General features: G+C 36.5%; 3 protein-coding genes and 2 long non-coding RNA genes across 14 annotated transcripts; 1 reads left to right on the forward strand and 4 right to left on the reverse strand.

Moving 5' to 3' along the window:
- Positions 1-1,355, reverse strand: LOC130732708 (uncharacterized). Its single transcript, XR_009017111.1, has 2 exons — positions 342-1,355; positions 1-262 (listed from the first exon to the last, which is right to left on the reverse strand). It is a non-coding gene; the product is annotated as an uncharacterized LOC130732708 (long non-coding RNA).
- A 1,141-nt stretch (positions 1,356-2,496) lies between these two features.
- Positions 2,497-5,118, reverse strand: LOC130730889 (probable indole-3-pyruvate monooxygenase YUCCA10). The gene is made up of 4 exons (XM_057583028.1): positions 4,382-5,118; positions 4,010-4,243; positions 2,913-3,038; positions 2,497-2,800 (listed from the first exon to the last, which is right to left on the reverse strand). The coding sequence occupies exons 1-4, from the start codon at positions 4,991-4,993 to the stop codon at positions 2,606-2,608; spliced, it is 1,167 nt and encodes a 388-aa protein (XP_057439011.1). The 5' UTR covers positions 4,994-5,118; the 3' UTR covers positions 2,497-2,605.
- Positions 5,119-6,605: 1,487 nt separating this feature from the next.
- LOC130730890 (protein NETWORKED 3A-like) lies at positions 6,606-9,352 on the reverse strand. Its single transcript, XM_057583029.1, has 3 exons — positions 9,105-9,352; positions 8,439-8,575; positions 6,606-7,576 (listed from the first exon to the last, which is right to left on the reverse strand). The coding sequence occupies exons 2-3, from the start codon at positions 8,533-8,535 to the stop codon at positions 6,774-6,776; spliced, it is 900 nt and encodes a 299-aa protein (XP_057439012.1). The 5' UTR covers positions 8,536-8,575; positions 9,105-9,352; the 3' UTR covers positions 6,606-6,773.
- A 1,574-nt stretch (positions 9,353-10,926) lies between these two features.
- Positions 10,927-11,755, reverse strand: LOC130730891 (uncharacterized). The gene is made up of 2 exons (XM_057583030.1): positions 11,389-11,755; positions 10,927-11,251 (listed from the first exon to the last, which is right to left on the reverse strand). The coding sequence occupies exons 1-2, from the start codon at positions 11,583-11,585 to the stop codon at positions 11,161-11,163; spliced, it is 288 nt and encodes a 95-aa protein (XP_057439013.1). The 5' UTR covers positions 11,586-11,755; the 3' UTR covers positions 10,927-11,160.
- A 3,006-nt stretch (positions 11,756-14,761) lies between these two features.
- Positions 14,762-16,314, forward strand: LOC130730892 (uncharacterized). 10 transcript variants are annotated; one of them, XR_009016506.1, is made up of 4 exons: positions 14,763-14,892; positions 15,065-15,291; positions 15,417-15,555; positions 15,693-16,314. It is a non-coding gene; the product is annotated as an uncharacterized LOC130730892 (long non-coding RNA). The 10 variants fall into 10 exon arrangements; XR_009016508.1 differs by having other exon boundaries at positions 15,446-15,555; positions 15,693-16,313; XR_009016503.1 differs by having other exon boundaries at positions 15,758-16,311.
- Positions 16,315-20,302: the final 3,988 nt, after the last annotated feature.

A 20,302-nucleotide genomic window follows, 5' to 3' on the forward strand; every position in this document is an offset into this window, starting at 1 on the left:
GAAGGAGAAGTAGAGGCAAAATTGCATCAACAAAAGGATACAAGCAGAAGGAGAAGGAAAGGAGCATCAAAGAGGTTAGCATACATCTTATAGCAATACATATAAGAACTGATATTGATCTTATAACAATACATCTTTACATAAAAAATCAAACTTTACAGTAAAAAATTGTTCTTTTACCCTGCATATTGATATTTACATTAAAAAAAAAAACTCCATCTTCAGAGGCTTGCATGTCACATTTGGTTGACAGGGAGATGATCTAGAAGGGAGAGGAGAAGGATTCAGTGAATGAAAATATTAAAAGAACAAAATCAAGTAAAAATTTGATTTTAACATACCTCAGAGCCTAAAATGTCCGATCCAGGTGCTTCTTGACTCGGATTTTGGTGAAAAAATCGTTGCTTGTGTAGCTCTAATTGTAAAAATCTCCGATCCATGTGGTTCTTAACTCGGATTTGGAGAAAAATGAGGGTTTTGGATCTGTAGGGGGCGAAAATTAGGGTTTAGGATCGTTTGGGGGCGAAAATGGTGGAGGGGACCAGAGGAGTGGAAGAAGAAGAATACGGTTTGAAGAACAGCAGAAGAAGAGGAAAAAATCAGAGGAAGAAAAGGATTAGGGGAAGAACGGTAAGAGTAGCGGCTAGGGTTTTAGAGAGAAGGGAGAAAGGGAGGAAGAAGAAGAAGAAGAAGAAGAAGAAGAAGAAGAAGAAGAAGAAGAAGAAATGAAGAGAGGAGGAAGCAGACGAGATTTCAGAGAAGGAGAGAGGCAGCGGCTAGGGTTTTGGGTGAGGAAGAGAGGAAATGATCTTTATATAGTGGGTGACCTGCTGAGCAGGTCATCCAGCCGTTTTGGACCATTTCCAGACCGGTTATAGCCGGTTTTTTTACCAGTTTTCTTCCCTTTTTCAGCTTTTATTGTTTAAATATTAAGTAAAATTATTTATGTATAAAATCATAATTAATTGTTTCCAAAATATAATTTAAGGCCACTAAATAAAAGCTGAAGAAGTTTTTTTTAATCCGAAATTGGTGGGTAAATTTTGAAGTCTGTATTTGAATTTAGTTGAACAAAATCTCAGAAATACCCGTAGTAACCCAAATTAAGTGGATATGCAATATTTTCTCTCAGAGCAATCAAAGATTCCATAGTCGTAAATAAATGTTTAATTCTGGAAATGTACAAATTGTGATGATCCCATACAGTAGTCGAGTCAAGTAACAAGGATCAATAGTACTTATCCAAACAATTATTACTTGAACAAATCAAACAACAGAGTGGATATTACAAAAGCAAGGGCAGAGGAAAAAAATGATATTTTTACATAGGCTGACACGCATCCACACTAATGTGTTTATTTGGCACCGAAAATTGGTTTTTTTTTGTTATTTTAGACATAAATTGACTCTATGTTAGTGAAAATCTATCTATATATTAACCAGGCAAGATGGTTTGATCTGAGCTTCTCCTCACTTTATCCTATTCGTGTATGTTTTCTAGAGGGGGATGTTTTTAAACTTGCTAAGAAATTCCAGTATGTTTGTTCTTTAAACATGCTAAGAAATTCCTTATTGGCTTAAGTTGAAAGTAGTAAGTAAAATTGTAGTGAAGAGATTTTCATCATTTTCACTCTGAGGCTTCGTATATTTATAACAGGAACTTTAACATTGTAATTGTGTTCAAGTTATTTTGACAATGATAAATGAAAATACAACTTTTGTTATCCATATTAATGTTTATAATTAGTCGTTGATGTCTATGTTTCGGTTAATCCATATTTTGTATTGTGATTAGTAAGGGTTACAATAATTGGTATGTGATTTAAATAGATGAAGTTAAATAAATTGATTGAATAAATATGATAAATTGAAGAACTGCTCGTCCGTGCATCGCACGGAGACGAGCTAAAATCCTAGTATATCTAATTAGGATTGACATATAGGCTATTAATTGAGTAAAAAATATGCCACATTTGTGGTTAGGACATCATAGGTCTAGGAATAGAAGCATAAGTTGTATGTCCCTTGCTTCTTAAGGGAGCTTTAGGTGTAACATAGTTAAGGCCTTACTCTATTCCATAAGGCCTTACTCCATTCCATCGGCAGGAATGGAGGCATCACATGTCCCCAACCCTTCCCGCGCCCCTTAATGACCTCTAATTCGTTTCTGACCCACACCCGTGGGTCAGGTGTGGGTCATTCACTATCCTGACGAGACAAAAAACTGACTTTTGTTTTCAAGGGCCAATTTAGACTTTTGTTTTCAAGGGCCAATTTAGATTCATCCGTATATTCCCTGATTTTATTATAAAGTTATCCTTAAACATACACTACCATATTCTCTGTTTCGCTGTTTCAAAGAACATCCGTATTGGAAGAAAAAAAAAACATCCGCAACACATTTTGTACTCTAATAAAGATTGGCCTAAGTTTATACCATTAGAGAGTGATAGGAAGAGACGAGAGATATAGATGTGACCGGAAGAGAGTAAGAGAGAAAAAAAAAGTTGTTCCAATGTATATATACTTTAAAGCGGTACACGTATCATTGTTGTTTATACTCCCGCCAAACATAACAGATAATAATATAATATCATTATTCATATTACACTAATAATTCCTTTTTCTCTTGTTGAGTAATTAAAGATGCAATATCATTTGCAATGTTTTGGGCATCCATGTTAGCTCCAAAAAATCCCCTCCTTGACAGTCCAACACAGTACAAACCATTATTACCCTTCCAATGGTTTGGTAAACCAGGCTTTGGAAAGCCATCCTCGTTCAAAAAATCATCACCACCCTGTACAAAATCAATTAACATTCTCATGTCAGTTAAACTTCATTGCATAATAGTTAAATTAGATTAGAACAGAACATTTTATTCATTAAAGGGTACAATATATGATACATACCTTAAGCCACTTTTTAGTTGATCTTTTGAAGCCTGTGCAGAAAATGATGGAGTCAAATGGCTGCGACTTGCCATCCCGGAACAACACTTGGTTACCTCTTATGCTCTCTATTTCTGCTGGCAACACCTACACATAGCATAATAGAATGCCACTCACTCCATGTCTCTGTCACATATGTCTTAAATTGAGCAAAAGAGACAGCAATGTTTATGAATCAAACAATGCAAATGCTGATGTAGTGAAGGATGTTGGTCATTTCAAGCTGGGAATTAAGGAAGTAACAACTAAGTGTTAACATGTTTATTGAAACACATGAATGAAAACTTAAAAAGGCTTAAGGTTCTTCATGAGTGTGGATTTAGCTTCTTAACTACAGGGTTGGCATTTTGTGTTTTAGGAGAGTGCTGCACTTGTTCTATCAATTGCTAGTAATGACAAATCCACTTCATTTTTCTCTACATCTCTATCATCCTCTTTCATCACATATATTATAGTACATATATCACATCTTTCATTTCTCTTCCTTTCCCACTCTCACTATTTTGCATGTAGACACTCCGCTTGGGTGTCAAATAAGCATTTTCCTTGTTTAATTGTATGTTTCAGTTTGCAGGTCTCTGCTATCCTTTTTCCCTTCCTTCACTCCTTAATGTGTTTTCATATGTACTCAAAAAGGAAGTTAAACTTACATATCATAATCAATTATGGGATCAAAAACACAATTGACAGTCACTTTAACTCACATTCACTATACTCAAGTTTACTAAAATGAATTCTTATCAAAATCAATTCTGCTAATGCTGTTCCACAAAGTAATGACAAGCGCACACATACGCACAAGCACGCACGTACACACGCGCGCGCACACACACGCAATCACACCTGAATCTCGTCAGATTTTATTTTGTTTACCGTTCCCATGTAGATTACAGGGAACTTGCCATACTTCTTCTTCATGGCACTATACTCAAGTTTACTAAAATGAATTCTGATCAAAATCAATTCTGCTAATGCTGTTCCACAAAGTAATGACAAGAGCACACACATACGCACGACCGTGCACGTACGCACACGCGCGCGCACACACGCAAACACACCTGAATCTCTCCAGATTTGATTTTGTTTACAGTTCCCACGTCGATTACAGGAAACTTGCCATACTTCATCTTCATGGTGAAAGGGCCCTCAGTGGGCACAGGTATGCCATACTTGCTGAGATCCCCATACACAATCCTGCTAGCCATCACCACCAGATTCTCCACCGTGCTCAAAGACAGATACCTCAACAACTCTCCAGCATAATACATCATATCCCTTGTAAGAAAATGAACCTGAACATACATAACAGCAACAACAACAATAATACACACATAGACAACCTTAATTAGCCCCTTATACTTAAGGAATTTAAAAATCAAATTCATAAAAAAATAAAATTGTAACTTCATAATTCTATTCCTATATAGTACCGGGCTTCGAACAATGATGGAAGGTTTAGCACCAAAATTGGCCAAGTCTAATGAAATCTCCATGCCAGAATTGCCAGATCCAACAACAAGAACATTCTGATTTTTGAACTCTTTCCCATTTTTATACCCTGTTGAATGAATCACTTTCCCTTTGAAACCCTCTAACCCTTCAACCTCAGGTATGCGAGGTTCAGCTGTTTCACCAGTAGCCACCACCAAGAATTTGCCAGCATATTCTTCAACATGACCAGAGGTTCTGTTCTTAGCCTTCACTCTCCAATTTTGGTGACTATTATCATGTTCTGCTAGCTCCACTGCTCTGTGGTACAGAGGATTGATGTTGAAATGCTTGACATAGTTGTCTAAGTACTCTATGAACTGCTTCTTTGGCACGTAATGGGGATAAGAAGGTGGAAATGGAAAGTGTGGAAGCTCACACGATTGCTTCCTTAGGTGGAGATGGAGGCGATCATAGGTGTATTTCTGCCACAGGGAAGCAAAACAGTCTTCTCTCTCAAGCATGATGTAAGAAATCGATTTCTTGGTTAAACAGGAAGCGGTGGCGATTCCAGAGGTTCCACCTCCGACGATTATCACCGATGCTTCCTGCATGGTGTGTTAGTTTACAAAGGTTTTTCGGGAAATGGCGTGTCTTTGTGACTTGATAAGGAATACTGCTTTTATGGTTCAAGGGTTGCCACTTGCCTCAGCAGCACTTTGAAACAACTTATTTTCAGTTGAGAACTTGGATATTGAAAGAGTTATGATATTCTCACATTTCTTTCTCGTATAATTAATTTTCACCATGTTTTTCTTTCTATCTCTCTCATACGTTTTATCATATCACCAATCTCATTATTTATTTCACTTTCTTTTCTTCTCAAATTTAAAGAGGTGGAGAGGTAAAGGGGTGTGTACCCAACATTTTTCCATATTGAAATTCGAGAACTCGCGTTTATGATGCACTAGGTGTGAAAGTAATTCAAGACTTTTAAGCTTTCTCCTGGGTTCAACTTAAAACGAAACATGAATGAATGTGATATAATAGAGTGTTTACTTTTGGTGCATATGTTATTTAAGAAAAATGTTCAGTAAGCACGAGGAATTATGATTTATTCACAGAGTTGTCTAAATAACCCATGAGAAAATTTGAGTAAATAATTCATTGTCCAATTACATTAAAGATAAGTGAGTTAAAATTTTTACTTTTGTTTTTAATTTATTTATAAAAAAAATATTGGTTCATTGAGTTGTGGGTTAGTAACCCACATGAGTCATTTAGACACTCCTTCAAACTTTAACTTTATTTTTAGTTTACATGTATCTCTCTTTTTTCTTTTAATTAAATCTATTACTCCCTCCGTTCCTTATTATAAGGTCATTTTTTAGTGTTTTTCTTGTTCCTAAATAAAAGTCTATTTACAATATCAATAGAGCATTAATTATTTTTTTTCAAAACTATCCTCATATTTAATATGAAAGAGACAATGAGGTTTTGAAATAATAATTTAGAGAGAGAAATTTATAAGAAATTAAATAAGGATAGTCTAGGAAAGTGAATAAATTCTTTTACAAATTTATTGTTTGTAACTACTTTTCTTAATCTAAGAGAATTAGGTAAAATGAGTTATATATAGGAACGGAGGGAGTATTTCCTCACTCTTTTCTTCCTAAATTTCTCTAATTCATTTGTTTTTAATAGTGTGAATGGAATTTTATCAATTTTATTCCATATAGAGTGCTAAAGAAAGAAAGAAAAGTCTACTACACAAACCATTCTCATCCTCCCAATGTTTTTCCTCATTGAGAAGATGACACCTCCCTGCTCAGCATAAATCAATATTGTCATGTCATCCTAATCTTTTTTTAGCGTAATAGTCAATCTTTTCATTGTCTAAGAATCGTGAGGGATACTTCTAAGATCTAACCAACTGTGGGAGCCATCTTTTCTTGTCTTTTTATGGCTCCAGATCTAGATTATTCTTAAACACATGTTTTTTCAACATTTTGGTAAGAAACATCAAGTGGAACGTCTTAAATACATACTTCCTAAAGGCCTAGTTGTAATTGATAGTTAGTAGTACAAATGGATAATGTATCAATAATAAGCCCCCCAGTTATCTGTTGGCATCTTCCTCAATTAGAATCTAAAACTAAGAAGAATCAAAAAAACAAGGAGAAAACATTTGAGGCATGAGACTAAGGAATTGAGGTGGGATAGTCATGCGAAATTTGAATAAAAATTTATTACAATTTGAATGCATACCGGTACTTGATGATACAAAGAATTAAAGAACACATGAAAAAATAAAGTACACACACTAGGAATCTAAGAGTAGCGGTAACATTGAATAAAGATTTATACGAAACTTGTACATGATTATGTTATTTGCTAATTTTGTAAACCACGCCTAGAGAGCTCAACACTGGGCTGATTCCTTGGAGTTCCATGAAACAACTTCATTGAAAATGCTCCCACAAGTTTGTTGAACTCAAATGGGTACTTCCATTTCTTTGTAGACTCCTTAGCAATGAAGTTTCTCATCTCTACATTCTCCTGCTTCAGCATATCTATTGCTAAACTCAGTTGTTTTATCACCTCTATTTTCTCTACATCCTTCTGCTTGAGTTCTTCTTTCTGTGCCTCATTCTCATCTCTAAGTTTCTCTATTTCTTCCCTCAACATTATCACTTCATCACAAATGGCATCCTTCTTCTTGAGTTGATCCTTGTTAACCTTGGTCTCTTCATTGAGTCTCTTAATTTCATCCCTCAGCTTCATCACTTCCTCATTGGCAGAAGCCACAAATGAAACTTGCTCTTCTTTTGTGAAGTTGTGAAATTTGGCCCTCTCCTCTTGCTCCTGATCAGGATCATCAACTTCAGATTCCTCATACTCATCTATAGCACAATCCTCAGAATAGGTATCATAACCATTATCTGCAAAACTCATTAGCTTCTCTATTTGATATTTGGCTGAAGCAAAGGGTGATCCTCCAGTCGTGAGATGGCTAATTCCGGTGTCAGGTTTCACTTGATCATACCGCTCAGCTAGTGAGCGGTGTGTCCGGTAGAAATCTTCAACCATGCTCACGAGTTCCGGTCGCTTCTTGTAGTACATCTCTGCACGTTGGGCAAAGGAATCTGCATCTTCTTCAATTAACTTTAAAATTGCCTTCGTCTTCTCATTTAGCTCTGCATTAAACATACCAATAGAGTCACACATAAGTTTACAACGTGTTTGGTTCTACATTTGGAAGACACACAATCAATTATGAGAAAAAGCTAATGTGTAACTTTAAGTCACCGTATTGTCTGTCACCACTGATCCAAACAGGCTATTAATCTCTTCAGCGAAATCCTATTCCCACATAACCTTTTTATACCTTTAACCTCCACACCAGTCTATAGTTTGTACCAAAGATGTTTATAGCTTTTCCCTTTATAACCTATGCTTCTTTCAACCATACCTTAACCTTAAGCCAGTGATACTTATTCCTTTTGGTATGTGATCATGTTGCTACTTGCTAATAGTTTGTAATATAGGTAAATTGTAGAAGGCGAGTGTATAAACTTAGTGCTCAAGTAGATGCTCTAGTCTCTTTTCCCCCTTTAATAATAAAATCATTATGTGGCACAAAAAGGTATACATAACAGATACATGTAAAAAAGAAACCAAACAAAGGTCACTCCAACGGCTAAATCCAAAGGTGGAAAAAGGAAAAGAACTTGGAAAGTAACACTCAGATAAATCATAACGGTAGCTCAAAACCTCTTTTGTGTTTATACACTATTGTTCATTTGTTCCTCTTTCTTTAGCTCAAAACAGTAATATTTCCGGGGGACAAAACTTCAGCAATTCATGAAGATAATCTATAGGTCTATATTAAAGGGCAAACTCAAATAACATTTTTCACACAATCAAAAATGCATATTAGCCTATAGAATCAAATCAACCAAAGAATATAAAAGGTGCTGCAGTGCAATAGCAAAAGAAATTATTGCTGCAAAGTGCAAATTGATAATGAAGAAGAGAGAAGAAGGACATGCATAATACCAGATAGAGTGGATTGAAGCCATGGAGATCGTTTAGTACTACTGTGGCTATCAAGAAACCACCAATGTGAGGGTTGATTCTTCGTTATTTCAGGCATCTTCTCCTTCAATATTTTCTTGTCTATCCCCAAGTTCCTCCTATTTATCAAAAGAACAAAACATATAATATTAAAACCACAAAAGATAACCTTGAATTCCTAAACCAAAAGTTGCATAAACATAACTATCAGCTAGGCTAGCAGTAGCAAAGTCTCAATCACATTGTTTCAAAACACCAAAGATATCAGAATTTGCGTGAAGAAACAAATGCACCGACTCAGTGACTCAGAGACTGACTCTGACTCTGCCTCTTCGCTATTCTCAACAGTCAACACAGCACACAGATACACCGAACAAGGCCATTCCCGTTATTTCAATTTTCAACAGTGCTACTACCAATGCTACGCGTGGGAAAACTTTCAAATCCCGAAAATCCAAAACTAGTAAAAAAATGAAAGTATGAAGAAAGCAACAACAACAACAAAAAAGACACAAAATAGTTCAAAATACAGGGCAACCCACAAGGCAATTCTTCTTGATTTCATTGTTAAGAGGACAAAAGATTCGGACTTTGAAATACCCATTTGGCAAATCAAAGTAAAAACGAAGAAGGAAGAGAGAAATGTACCTGAATGAAGTTTTATGATGGTGGGTAGGTAAAGGCTTCGACTTCTAAGTGTAATCAGCTCAACGGCACTGTCTTGTGCGCGTTTTGTGCTCTGAACAGAAACTGCTGCAACTATGGTGGAGTAGTGTGAGTGTGAAGAGTGTCCACTCCACTCCAAGAACAAAGAGGGAGAGTGGCACCATAAATATTGTTTCTTCTGATTTTGAATTTCTTTGACTCTATTCTGAAGTAGCTACCTATCATATTCTGCCACGTGTATTTGATGCAGGCCCAACCCTACACGTTGACCCAATTACTGAGTAATGACTTTTTTAAGTCCTTGGTTTTTTGGGTTAGAGAAGAGCTAATCCAAATATAATTTCACTTATTCGAGAAGTAAGATTTTAATATGTTGGCTTCAACATAAATTAACATTGAGTTCAACGGAAATCTAAATGTACACTTAATGAAGCTTACATCATCATATAAACTACTCTATCAATTTATCATACTTAAGATTATGAAATGCTAATTATTGATCAAAATAAATAAACCATAGTATATCGTGTGAGCATGTGAACATGTGTGTTGTATTATGGATTTGAAAAGTAATGGAGCGTGTAGTATTGGTATGGTGCAACGGTCAGAATTGCAATTGGAAATGTCTCTGTTTCCATTTTGGTTGAAATTCCTTCACATAGGCTCCAATTAAAATGATTTTAATTTATTGGAAATTTCGGTTGCTGGCATTATTAAGTTCTTAATTTATTGTTAGGAAGCTAATTAGTCATTACTCTTCGTTAACAACGCCTCTATTCGTTGCAAAGCCTTAATTAACTTCTAGATTTCACTTTGCAGCCTTGACCAAGGGACTGTTCACACTTCACATAAACTGAAATGAAAGCAAGAGATAGAAGGAATTGACTCTCTTTCATATTGAATGAATCTGATACACATCACTTTGCTATTTTCCACATTGATTTGTGTATCACTATATTTTGCCAAACACTCAAATACTTGATACATCCCTTTGCTAGTCCTTATAAAAAAAAAACATCCTTTGCTAGTTTCGACATTGATTTGTGTACCATCATTTTTTCGCAAGCGCTCAAACACTTTTGAGATCGATAGGCTTTGGATATGGAAGACCATTTTCGAAGTAAAGAGCGTTGAAGTTTCCGGTTATTCAAGGAAAGAAAATTAAGAGGAATGAGACGTCGTGCAACAAGCGATTGCTATTGACATTGTGCGACGGTGCTTACTTGTAACATCTTCATCAAACATTAATTCTCGCAATTATTACGTAATGCTAAAAAACACATTTGATATTTGAATTGTTCTTTCACTCAATAGCTTTGAAAACTCTAACCCTACAATGGCAAAGGATGAAGATGCATTTTCACCATGCAATCTCGACAAAGACTACTTGTCTTCTTCAATCGTCATCAAGTTTAAACGGCCCATTCATGTACTGTGAGGATCGTTATCGATTGGTGCGTACAGTGACCCATCACCCTATTTTTTTATTTGAACAACATGTTTAGTCCTATTCAAGTTAAGTATAATCAATATGAGCAATAAAGCTCTTTATACCAAGATTTAACGCAACTACATTTATAAAGACTCAAGTTAAAGATCTCTGATTAAGCTAGAACAAACTCATGTCAATTGACTTAGGCAATTGGTTGTCAGCTTATAAAAGATATGTACTGTTTTACAAATATAGTTTAAAGTTTCTCACTAATAAGTTTCCCACACAAGACAAATGCGTATACCTCTATGGGACTATCAAATAATGACTTCAAAATCAAGATAGCTAATCAATATCCTTTGGATAATTGGATAGTAATGAAAATGTAGATATATTACGAATATGACCATAATAAACGATAGCCTCATAGTATTTCATAGGGTTCAAAAAGAGTGCTTCCCAACATCAAAGATAAACTGAAAAAATAATAACACAACCACTAAAATTTCATTTCTTCATAGTCACAGACAGCGTAGTAAACCTTCAACTTCACTGATGATCCAAATAGCATTGAAGGCCTCAATCGTGAAATAGATAAGCCTGCTACTAGTAAGGTTGTGGCCCACCTTGCCATGGGCCTCCTCGTGGACCACCGAAACAACCTTGGAACATCCAGCAACAACACAAGCAGTAGAAGCTGCATTTGGAAAATCATTCATGAACAGCATAATATTATACTCTAACAATAACTTAGATATATATATATATATATATATATAAACGTCCAATTGAAAAAATGATAAAAAGCTTCAGCAATGTTCAATTATCACTCACCATGAAGATATGATGTCACATAGACCATTAGCAAATCCACCAAAAAAACCACCACCAGGTCCAAAGAAACCCGGTCCGCCAGGGCCAGGACCCCAACCCGGACCGCCAGGTCCAGGTCCCCAACCTCCACCAGGACCACCCGGGCCTGGACCCCAACCTCCACCAGGTCCTCCTCCACCAGGACCTCCAGGTCCCATGTTTAATTAGCTTGCAAGCACCACAGAGCAGGGGAACCTAGGGAGAATGAGCTTCAGGGCAGTGATGAAACCAAGGGCTGTGAAAATTTGGGATGAAAAATGTATTCCTGTTGCTCTGTAATGTGTGATTTGATAATCAAAAAGCTACAAAACTGGCTCCTATATAGAAGATGCAAGATTCAACAACTTTTCTTCTTGTTTAGTTGTTAGGCTTGCATGCATGCTTTATCACTCAAGAGAAGCAAAAACTATCAGTCAAAGCCATGGTTAGCTAGCTACCATTCAAACCTACAAATCCAACTTAAAGAAAAAAATCTCATGACAGTAGTTAATTAATGCTTAGCATATTTTCATTTCTATTTGAAGTCAAATGCATTGTGTGACATTATTCTAGATTTCCTGGTAGATCACTCTATTCATTAAAGCCTCAGCACTTAGCAAATAAATTACTTTGTGATGGTAACTGTTAATCAAATGACTTCATTGACTAATTGTTGAAGTGGGGTGAGCTATCTACTGCATAATCACAATCACAAGTTAGTGAAGTGACTCGTTTTTACTAAATTCATTCCATGAAAAATTCAAACATATTAGAATTAGAATCATTAATAAATCACACCCTTGAGAATTCTCAATTTACTTAGCTTGTGAGAATTTGGTGAAAGCATCAAGTGAAAGTCAAGGGATTCTGCCAATACAGGTCAGGCCTTCTCAATCCTTGTCTCAGTCTAGTACAGTGCACCAACGATTGCATTCACCATTATTTCACACATATTCATGTAGAAATGGAGTTGGACTTCAACAACATAGCAGAATGAGTCACGCATTTTTTGTTTTGTCAAAGGAACTAAATAAAGTTGGATTCAAGACCCTCGTTATGGGCTCAGGGCCCTTTTTATTGGACCTCTCCTGTTAGGATACTATGGTCATCTTTGTCATGTTAATGTCCACACAAAAAGAATTCAGGACCAAAAAACATTATTTATGTTGATGTTTTCATATTGATGACTCAAATAATAATTTGATGGCTGAAAACTTGTTGTTAGTTGGTACCAGCTGTATTGCTTGTCTTGGATATCAGACCTGATCATCTTGTATGGCTCTGACCAAGGCCTTTTGGGAATAAATTCATGTAGAAGCTTATTGTCCTTCCCTAACAAAGGTCCTTTTTAGCCAAAATCAGATCCTTCTACAAATTGATTTTGAGGATGAATAAACAACGGATAACATTTTAAGGAGAAGACCAAGTAAGCAAATATCACACAAAGAACAACAATCTAATGTGAAGACAGAAAGCTTCAGATTAGCATTTCGGCACATTCTTCATAGCAACAACAACCCATGTCTGTCTGAAAAACAACACGGTGCGCAAAAATGTTGTCGCAGCTCATGCCAATAATGCTCTCATCATCAGCAACTCCACTTCAAAATTCAATTCAACTCAATTCACTTCCTTTCTCAAATTCGAAAACGAAAATGGACATCGAAGAGAAAAAAATCAGACAAAATACATGTGAATTTCACAAACATAATCAGAAAAAAATCATATACTACGATTGCCATGGAAAACAAATTCAAAAGGAGAGAAATTTAACAGACAACAATTTTCGCAACAAGGATCAGCGATGTACATTAGGGTTTCATGATAAATAGGAAGGGAGATTCGAGAAAAATATAGGGTTCTTCATTGGGTTTGTTCAATTTTCCTGGCCCAGCCCAAGAGGTTATATGGCAAAGCTAAAGAGACCAAGGTGTTAAATTTAACACCCTACCCATGAAATTTCTCACCCCAGCTGAAAACCCTAGAATACCCTCCATTTTTCAGAACACAAAGGAGTTAAATGTTGAATTTTAGCTTTGAAATTTATTTCCCGAATGGTTCTAGGATTTAAATTACCTGAATGCTACTCAACATGGATTCTTGGATTATAAATCCCGGAAAGTACTAAATTTAAGGGGCATTTTAGACAATTGTTTCTTTAAAGTGAGGTATTAAATTGGTTGCTTGAGGTGCCAAATTTAACGCTGAAGAGACCACCCCACATCAACATTACATTCACCATCCCTTTTTTCTTTTCTTTTTCTAAAATACATCTCCTTTAGCATCTAGTCCCAAAGTTTGATCCCTGGACGTTGTATATGAAGAAACATTTATTGGGAAAAATCTACCCACTTAATGTGATCTCTGAGCCTCAAGATTAGTCTCGTGACTACCGGGTGTAGGAATACCTTGGAACTAAAAACTAACCTCTCAATGAAATTTTTTTAATAGGGTAAATAAGATTGCGGAATGCAATTCTATGAATCGCATAAGTTATTGTCTGCGGTATTCAAATTTTTAGTATAATTAATTTACATGTTCCAATTAAGATTCATAAAGCATTGGACGTATAGTATGTTCAGGGCCGGCTCAAGGGTAAAGCCACCCATGCAACCGCCTTAGGCCTCTAAATTTTTATTTTTTTATTAAGTAAAAAAGGCCCTAATTTTTTTTTACTTAATTAAAAAGGGTCTCAAAAAACCAAGCCTAAGACCAAAATGCCTAGAAAAATGCCTCAATTTAAAGTTTGCTTTAGACCTCATTTAGTGTTGAGCTGGCCCTGAGAATATTGATGTTTTCTACAATGCATGTCATCCACTGATATAAAAAATCACATGGTCATTAGTATACTTTAAATCTCTAATAATGTAATCTATAGTTAAAAGGAACATTGATGGTTAAGACCATTCAAACTATGTCATGAAATTATATGTTTTGAGAACATTGTGACTCTTCATGTAAGGATGTATATGAACAATTATAACCTTACGTAACAAGGTAAATCCCCACTTTCTCTATAAATATGTGACTTAAGTCACATGATACATGATGATGATGATACAATTATATATATAAATCTCATCAAAGTTGAGAATGAATGAGAGAAATATATCATAGGTGTCGGCTGTGGTGCCTCCTCCCAGATGCAGGTATGGTGCCTGCGCCTAGTTGGACCAGTAGCAACAAAACATGTATTAAATGAGGTGACTTTTCCATTTATCATAAAATGATTTTTAAATAATATTGTTTCAGAAATAAAAGAGTTTCTATATTTGCTAACTGGTCCCTAACTAAAACAGTTTCCATAGTAAAAGTAACTTTTTAACCTCCCAACTATTTATTATTCTTCATCACTCTCCAGACTCTCCACCTTCCCTAGAGAAGAACTTCCAGAGAGAGAGAGAGAGAGAGAGAGGAGAGGAGAAGACGAAGTTGTAGAGAAGACGAGCGTGCGTTTGCGATTTGCCTTTGCTCTCACCGATCAAGGTCTGTTCCTCATGTTTTCCTTGCTAATATTCGTTATTCATCGTTTTTGGGTTTGATTGATTTCTTCGCAAACATCGATTGATTTCTTCTTCTTTTTTCGTCGCCGTTCGTTATTGCATCATGATCTTCATAAAGTTTTGATTTTTGATTGAATTTCCGGAACTGTGTTCAGAAATTACTAGTTTCGTTCATCTTCATATCATGTGTTGCGCGATTTATGGGTCTCCTCTAACCTTCTTCTAAGGACCACAGAGTAAAGGTGAAGGTTCTCTCTGTTTCTCGCTCAGAAATCCTGGATGAGGTGTTTTTCGGTGAAGGTTGCGATGGTGAAGCTTCGAGTTCTGAGATAGGAGCAATCGATGAGTTGGTTACTACCCTAATCCTTTGAATTAAACACTGGTGAGTTTTGAATACCCTAATCTCTTCATTCCCTAGTTTGTGTGTTACGATATGGTGTTTCTAGGCAAATGGAAGTGGGTTAAAAGTTGATTGATTGTTAATTTGTGGATTGATGATTCAAATAGTTGTGATTGTGAGAAAGTGATATGGACAGCATATGCAGATGTGGAATAAAACACAACATTATGGTGCTGTTAAGATGATTTGAAAATCTTGATTCTAGTTTGAGAATGATTAGAGTCGGTCTTGGTTATGGAATAAAAGGTGAGAGTATACTCGTTTGTTTCCCATTATCACTACTGCTGACTGATACCATGATTTTTGAACCATTTTTATCTAGTTTCTCACCTTATGTATTGCACAACTTTCAATCTCATGGATAGTCAATTTATTAGTTGCAGATGGTTCAGACATTGATATCCTATCTTTTGATAGTCTTGATTCTGGTGTCCCTTTGTTGTTGCAGTCCTGTCTTTGTTTTGTTTTTGCGGTGCTTTTTCTGGTGTTTTGCTGCTGCAGTTCTCGATTTGCAAGCTGTTATGTTCCTCCTCTCGTTGTTCTTGTTGCAGCAGGCCCCCTTGCTGTCACAACGCTGTTTTTGCTGCGTGTTTTTGCTGTGTTTATGCTGTTTTAGCTGCTGCAATTCTGCAATTTAAGCTGTCCTCTTGCTGGAATTATTGCAGTAGGCTGGAGGTCATGGCGTTTTTACTGTGGAGGTCTTGAAGTAGGAAAAGGCAGCCTTCTTGTTGTTTTGTTTGTTTCAAGTCTTTCCTTGTATTTTGTTTTGAGTTTTGTTTGTGTGTTGTTTGATGTAGTTCTTCTTCTTTTCTTTTTGTTGCTATTATGTTTTAATCTGTACTGGAACTTGGGCTTGACCCCTTTATTTATATATCAATTTGGTTTTCCAAGAAAAAAAATAGTAGCAGATGGGTATCCTGGTATTGGTGTTAGTAATTTGGGCTTATTTCATCTCTTTTGGGTAGTAACACCAGCTGTTTGGTGATATGCCTGAGAGAGGGGGAGGAAAGTTTAGATCATTTACTTTTCTCTTGCAGGTTCGTATGGAACATCTGGATGAAGTATTATATATGGATTGGCCTCCAAACTGCTCTGCCCCAAAACTATAAAATGCATTTCAATCATCATTGTGCTGAGGTGGGATCAAAGAAGAAGATGGGATGGTTATTAGTTTGGTGCACTAGTGTTTGGAATCTATGGCTGTGGTGTTGTTTTAGTCTGCAGGGGCAAGGTAAAATGATTCTCACTTTCCTAATCTTGTAATCCTACAGTGTGTATGGCTAGTATAACTTGAAAGATGATGGAATGATGGAATGCTCTGTTACTTCTGGGGCTTTTCTCAGAGTGGGGGTTGGTTTAGATGTTGTTAACATATTGCTGGAGATGTTATATATTTGCTATTTTATATGTGTTTTTGCTGCTGCAGTGGTTCATAAGGCCTCCAAGTGGGTTATTTGAATGAGATTTGTGGGTGTCCATGTTAATTTTGTATTTCTGATATGAAGCCAGCACCAACCATCAAAATTTTAAATCTGTGCTCTATTAGTGGCGGTTACAAACTGCCAGAAACTTAACCCCAAACCGCCAGTAAAATATTATTTTCAAATAAAATTGTTTTTCTACAAAGGAAAACAAATAATTTAGTTCTTTTTATATAGACATAGTTTAGTTGTTTCTATTAGTATGTGTGTATATATATATATATATATTGTGCGAATTTCAAAAAAAATTTATACGCATTATATTCTCAAATTGTAGATATATAATATTTATACACTGTTAAAAATAATAATGCTTTATTTTTATTCACATTTTAGGATGAAATAATTTATAAAATTCAAAAAACTCGTGTTTTTTTAGTTAGAACATGAATATGAAAAATATTTTGCAATTATTTTAGAAAAATAAGTGTTCAAACAAGTTTCACAAAAAAAATATTTAAGTAAAAGCTATAAGAAAATATTCTTAAACTGGTAAAAATCATTTTGTCAAAGACTCGTATTGGACCATCGTTCATTGCCAGACTTGATAAGGGTAAATGTCAGTCCTGGTCATGTCTAAGGCTCTTATTGGGTCCCCATTCCTTTTCATGTCCAGGGTAAAAGTTAGTATTAGTGATGGGGAAGTCGAAGAAAGACCATATTGTGCCTCATAATGAAGAATGGCCCAACATGAGTCCTCGTGATGGGAAAGTCGAAGAAAGACATTATTGGACCTTATTGAGCCTCATAAGAAAGAGTGGCCCAACATGAGTCCCAGTGATGGGAAATTCAAAGAAAGACCTTAATGGGCCTCATAAGGAAGAGTGGTGGCCCAACATGAGTCCCGGTGATGGAGGAGTCGAAGGAAGAATGGCCCAACATGAGGCTCGGTGACGGGAAAGTCAAAGAAATACCTTATTGGACCTTATTGGGTCTCAAAAGGAAGAGTGGTGGCCCAACATGAGTCCCTGTGATGGGAAAGTCAAAGAAAGACCTTATTCGGGCTCAGAAAGAATAGTGATAGCCTAAAATGAGTCCCGGTGATGGGAAAGTCGAAAAAAAACCTTATTGGGCCTCATAAGAAATAGTGGTAGCCCAACACGAGTCCCGGTGATGGGAAAGTCGAAGAAAGACCTTATTGGGCCTCATAAGGAAGAGTGGTTGCCCAACATGAGTTCCGGTGACGGGAAAGTCGAAGGAAGACCATATTGGGCCTCATAAGGAAGAGTGGTGGCCCAACATGAGTCTCGGTGATGGGAAAGTCGAAGAAAGACCTTATTGGACCTTATTAGGGCTCATAAGGAATAGTGGTGGCCCAACATGAGTCTCGGTGATGGGAAAGTCGAAGAAAGACCTTATTGGACCTTATTAGGGCTCATAAGGAATAGTGGTGACCCAACATGAGTCCCGGTGATGGGAAAGTCGAAGAAAGACCTTATTGGGCCTCTTAAGGAATAATGGTAGCCCAACATGAGTCCCAGTGATGGGAAAGTCGAAGAAAGACCTTATTGGGCCTCATAAGAAATAGTGGTAGCCCAACATGAGCCCCGGTGACGGGAAAGTTGAAGAAAAACCTTATTGGGCCTCATAAGGAAGAGTAGTGGCCCAACATGAGTCCCAGTGATGGAGAAGTCGAAAAAATACCTTATTGGGCCTCATAAGGAAAAGTGATGACCCAACATGAGTCCCGGTGATGAGGAAGCTGAATGACGACCGTATTGGGCCTCATAAGGAAGAGTGGCCCAATATGAGTCCCGGTAATGCGAAAGTCAAAGAAAGACTTTATTGGACCTCATAAGGAAGAATGGCGGCCCTACATGAGTCCAAGTGATGGGGAAGTCGAAGAAAGGCATTATTGGACCTTATTAGGCCTCATACGGAAGAGTGGTGGCCCAACATGAGTCCAAGTGACGGGGAAGTCGAAGAAATACCTTATTGGGCCTCATGAGGAAGAATGACCCAACATTAGTCCCGGTGATGGGAAAGTCGAAGAAAGACCTTATTGGACCTTACTGGGCCTCATAAGGAAGAATGGTGACCCAACATGACTCCTAGTTAGTCATGAACCCAATTAATATTATGTTTTGACAATTGATTATTAAAATTGTTTCTAGCTTAGTGGTTGTAAGAAATGTATGTGTCTTAGGGGTCCCTGGTTCGATCCTTCGTGGCTAACTTTTTTAATATCAAGCGTTACCCTTCAATTTTTAACGTCATCTTGCATTGTCGTTCCTCACCAGGACTTCCCCATCACCAAACTCCACAAGTTTCTATTTAAACCATTATCTGCAATTTTTGGCGGCTGAAACGCATGGCAGTGGGGGTTTAAAACTGCCACTAATGCACAGAATGATTTTTTACACAAAACAGAGGCAAATAACTCTGCAATATAACCAATTGAAATTGATGAATAAAAAACAAAAATTATCCAGTCTGAACATATCCAAACTAACACTGCAATGGAAGTATTAAATTGCAAGATAAAACAATTAGCCTTCATGTTGGAATCTGGATATTCACCCAGGCAGAATGAAGGCATCTAGCCAAGTGCATCAACAAACCAATATCTTGAGCAGCTCAACTAAGTGCTTATCTAATGGGATAAAAATTTCACATTGTTCATACATGATAATATTTCTACCACAGCATGTTCAACATGTTAACAGCAGAAATAGTGATTAAACTGAAAAGGGGAAGAAAAATCTGCATTCTTGTTGGATATTTCCACTGTCCAATTGTGTTTATCATCACTTCCCCGTGTTCATCATCAAAGTTATGTTGTCTCCTTTGAGAAGGATCCTCCCTAATGTCTTTCTGCTATTTTTCTTGACGTTTACTTCTTCAGCATCATCCATAACCAAATTCATGTATTCAAAACCAATGATACTGCCTTCAATCAAATAAACAAGATCTGATATCAAATAAAGCAAAGAATACAGATTGAGTCATCAAAGAATGAAAGACATAACCTTTCCTCTTCGCACCCACACCATCCCACATAAACATGGAGTGAATTAACAGAGAAGGAGGAGCAGAAATTAAAGGAAAACAAGATAAACTGAGATTAAATCCACCACCTGCATGTTAATTAATTTCAAACATCACACAAAAGGTCGTGTTTCTTGATGGTGAAATTCATCATTTGTGATTGTGATTCTCTGCAAAATTTATTGAAAATTGCTACCTAAAAACTCTTTCCAAGGCAATTTTCTCAAAATCAAATCAAATCTTACACGCAGATTTTGAAATTTGAATCAATAATAGAAAAATTTACAAAACATAGATTTGTGTCCCATGAATTTCAATCAATGAATTACCCAACAGAAGAGAAAAATTACTCACCGAAAGCAGGGATCCCTATAATTTGTGCGCTGTTGAGAGGAGGCAGAGCCAGGGATTCTTTAGTGAACGAAAACAAACAAGAATGAAATGTCGTTAGCAAAGTAACAAATTGAGTAACTGAGTGAATCGATCGTAACTGACAAGTGAGAATCGAACCTGAGCAGACAAAT

Source organism: Lotus japonicus, chromosome 1, assembly GCF_012489685.1.
Source record: "Lotus japonicus ecotype B-129 chromosome 1, LjGifu_v1.2".
NCBI lineage: Eukaryota > Viridiplantae > Streptophyta > Magnoliopsida > Fabales > Fabaceae > Lotus > Lotus japonicus.

Coding starts and splice junctions, on each gene's coding strand:
- LOC130730889 (XM_057583028.1), bottom strand. CDS start 4,993: ATGCAGGAAGCATCGGTGATAATCGTCGGAGGTGGAACCTCTGGAATC. Junction 4,244..4,381: donor CCATCATTGTTCGAAGCCCG/GTACTATATAGG, acceptor ATGTATGTTCAG/GTTCATTTTCTTACAAGGGA. Junction 3,039..4,009: donor TCAAATCTGGAGAGATTCAG/GTGTGTTTGCGT, acceptor TGCTATGTGTAG/GTGTTGCCAGCAGAAATAGA.
- LOC130730890 (XM_057583029.1), bottom strand. CDS start 8,535: ATGCCTGAAATAACGAAGAATCAACCCTCACATTGGTGGTTTCTTGAT. Junction 7,577..8,438: donor GCTTCAATCCACTCTATCTG/GTATTATGCATG, acceptor TGTTTAATGCAG/AGCTAAATGAGAAGACGAAG.
- LOC130730891 (XM_057583030.1), bottom strand. CDS start 11,585: ATGGGACCTGGAGGTCCTGGTGGAGGAGGACCTGGTGGAGGTTGGGGT. Junction 11,252..11,388: donor TGTGACATCATATCTTCATG/GTGAGTGATAAT, acceptor TTCCAAATGCAG/CTTCTACTGCTTGTGTTGTT.